Here is a 2,479-nt window from a genome sequence, read left to right on the forward strand (position 1 = left end):
CCCCCTCCAAACCCTACCCACTCTCCCAGCCCCCCCATGGCTGCCCCACCCGGCCCCAGCTCCTTCCACACAGCATGGAGCAGTGGGGATCACCCCCCTGTCTGGCAGCAGCCAGTGAATGGGTCCTTTTTATTGTTTTGTTTTGTTTTTTTAAAGAGCCAGGCACTGGGACCAGGAGAGTTGGGGCTGGGCAGGGCAGCCATTGATGGGGCTGGGACAGTGGGTGGGGGATGGGGCCAATTCGGAGATGCAGTCGACTCTCCAAATGAAATTTGGCCGAATCGATTCAGGACAGGGATTCGAGTCACCGAACTGAATCACTGTCCCCTGAATCGACTGAATCTGAATCCGAAACGAATGCTAGTCGCTTTGCACAGGCCTACTTGCTACATTATAACAATTATGTATGGACAAGCTGATAGAAACGTAACAAAACAGCTCCAACTTTAACTCTGGATGAACAAGTGGTGAAGCTGGAGTAATTTTGTTACATTTGAATTGCTCCTAGCTTGTCCACACAACTGTTCAAACGCAACAGCTGCTGCATGCTCCTGAGCAGCAGCTCACCTTTTGAAATGGTTTCAAACATGCCTGCATCCATCCCATTAGTGCATCAGCTATTCCACATTAACTGCCCATGTGTACACTCTTACCCCACAGTAAATTTAGAATACCTTATGCCATCTCTCAGTGGGGAGTGTTCGAAGAGTAGCTGATGCACTAAAAGTTCACCACAGTTTACTTTGCAGTAAACTAGTTTGTGTACCGTAAAGGAATCAAAATGTACTAAAGGTATTAAACTGCATCTCCAATGCCTTTGGATGAATTTAACACAACAAACAGAAAACCCCAACATTTATAAAATTAGCTCCACTAAGCAAATCTGATTGAAAAAAGGCATCTTTTTTCCTAACTGGTTTGTCTCTCACCACTTCTTCTCTTACATGTATGGGACCAAATATCTCTAGCTCAGTATTCACAGCCACTCAAGTGTTGTCCTTTCTAGAAATTCCAACTTCCAGAAATTACAAATGTGATAATTAGGCCCCTGCCACACATTACCCTTAAGACATGATTAGCCAGTTGTTCACGTCTTAGAGTTGCAACTCTGCCAAACGTACAATCAATTAATGGCATGATAAACAGAGGAATAATCCATAAAGCTATTCCACAAAAAGTATGCAATAACTTTGTGGCTCATTCCTATCACACCATTTACTGAATGTGTGGCCATGTGCTCTCCTGTGGCTGGAAGCCCCACCAGCTAACAGGACACCTCATGAGCTCCCATGACTTGGAGCCTGCGGCTGATGGGGCTTGCAACTGTGTGGGGATGCCCCATCTGCTCCCATAGCTGGGAGTTCCATCAGGTGACAGGGCTCCCAGCCATGGGAGTACATGGGGCACCCTGGTAGCTGCAAGTCCCAACAGCTGCAGGTTCCTAGCCATGGGACCTTCCTCATTTGCCAACCCAGGGGGAGCCCAGAATCATGACCCTGGCTCTCCATGCACCAGCAATAAAGCTTGATTGGATCCGATGTTGAATCCCACAATCACACCTCCTATCATGCACGTGGCATAGCAGGAGGTACAACTTTGTGTATCACACCTTTACCTAAATGTCTGGCAGGGCCCTTAGTGTCACAATTAAAACTTCTATTACTTGAATCTTTTATGCATCAGAAACTGAACTGAGGCAGTATCCTCAGATCAAACGGTCAACAAAAAAGTAATCAGATGGTAATGTCTTCAACTCCTAACCAAGTCAATTTGCATAGATAATTCATGGTTAAAAACCTCAAATCCCTTAACCAGGAAAACATGATACAGCGATACTTAAGACAGTTATATAATCATTAATTGGAATTCAGGGCTACAACATAATCATCATAAAAAGACAACCACTAGCTCTCCCATTACTGTCACTCCTAGCCTTAAAGGATGAAATGACAACTAAAAAGTAAGAAATCTTTTTTAAAAACTTGATTAAGGGTCACAATCTAAAACCATTTTGATCTTTTCATGTACTTACAGTTAACTGGCCAGCCACTCCAAAATCAGCTAATTTTGCATGCCCCTCAGTATTAAGGAGGATGTTTCCTGCTTTTATATCTCGGTGTATTTTCCTCATGAAGTGTAAATATTCAAGTCCTTTAAGTGTAGACTTAAGAATGGTTGCAATTTCATCTTCTGTTAACTATGGAAACAAAATAAAACATACAAAATAAAGTGCTTTTCTTCTCCCGTACAAAATTAAATGATGTTACAGCCTAGAAGACCATAATTCCAATTCTGTAAACTGCTTCATAATAACCATTTATATAAACAGACAAAAGTTTTAGTAGCTATTTTACAGAAACGAGACAGGACCACATCCAAGAAAGTTCGTAATTTATGACCCTATCCATGCAATCAGATCCAGGCAGCTGGATCTTTGCACGTACAGGCATACCTCGGAGATATTGCGGGTTCGGTTCCA

At 43.1% G+C, this 2,479-nt stretch overlaps 1 protein-coding gene across 3 annotated transcripts in view; it reads right to left on the minus strand.

Annotated features, from left to right (window-relative positions):
- The window catches only part of STK3 (serine/threonine kinase 3), a 439,103-nt gene that overhangs the window by 381,711 nt on the left and 54,913 nt on the right, over positions 1 to 2,479 (minus strand). For all 3 annotated transcript variants that reach the window (XR_002099553.1, XM_019527988.1, XM_019527987.1), the window contains exon 5: positions 2,033 to 2,197. Coding sequence is in view for 2 of the 3 variants with exons in the window: in XM_019527988.1 (XP_019383533.1) it covers positions 2,033 to 2,197 (165 nt within the window). In the remaining variant the exon portion in view is untranslated. The remainder of the gene's footprint in view (positions 1 to 2,032; positions 2,198 to 2,479) is intronic.

Source organism: Gavialis gangeticus, unplaced genomic scaffold (genome assembly GCF_001723915.1).
Source record: "Gavialis gangeticus isolate Ggan-Ray unplaced genomic scaffold, GavGan_comp1, whole genome shotgun sequence".
Classification (NCBI taxonomy): Eukaryota; Metazoa; Chordata; order Crocodylia; family Gavialidae; genus Gavialis; species Gavialis gangeticus.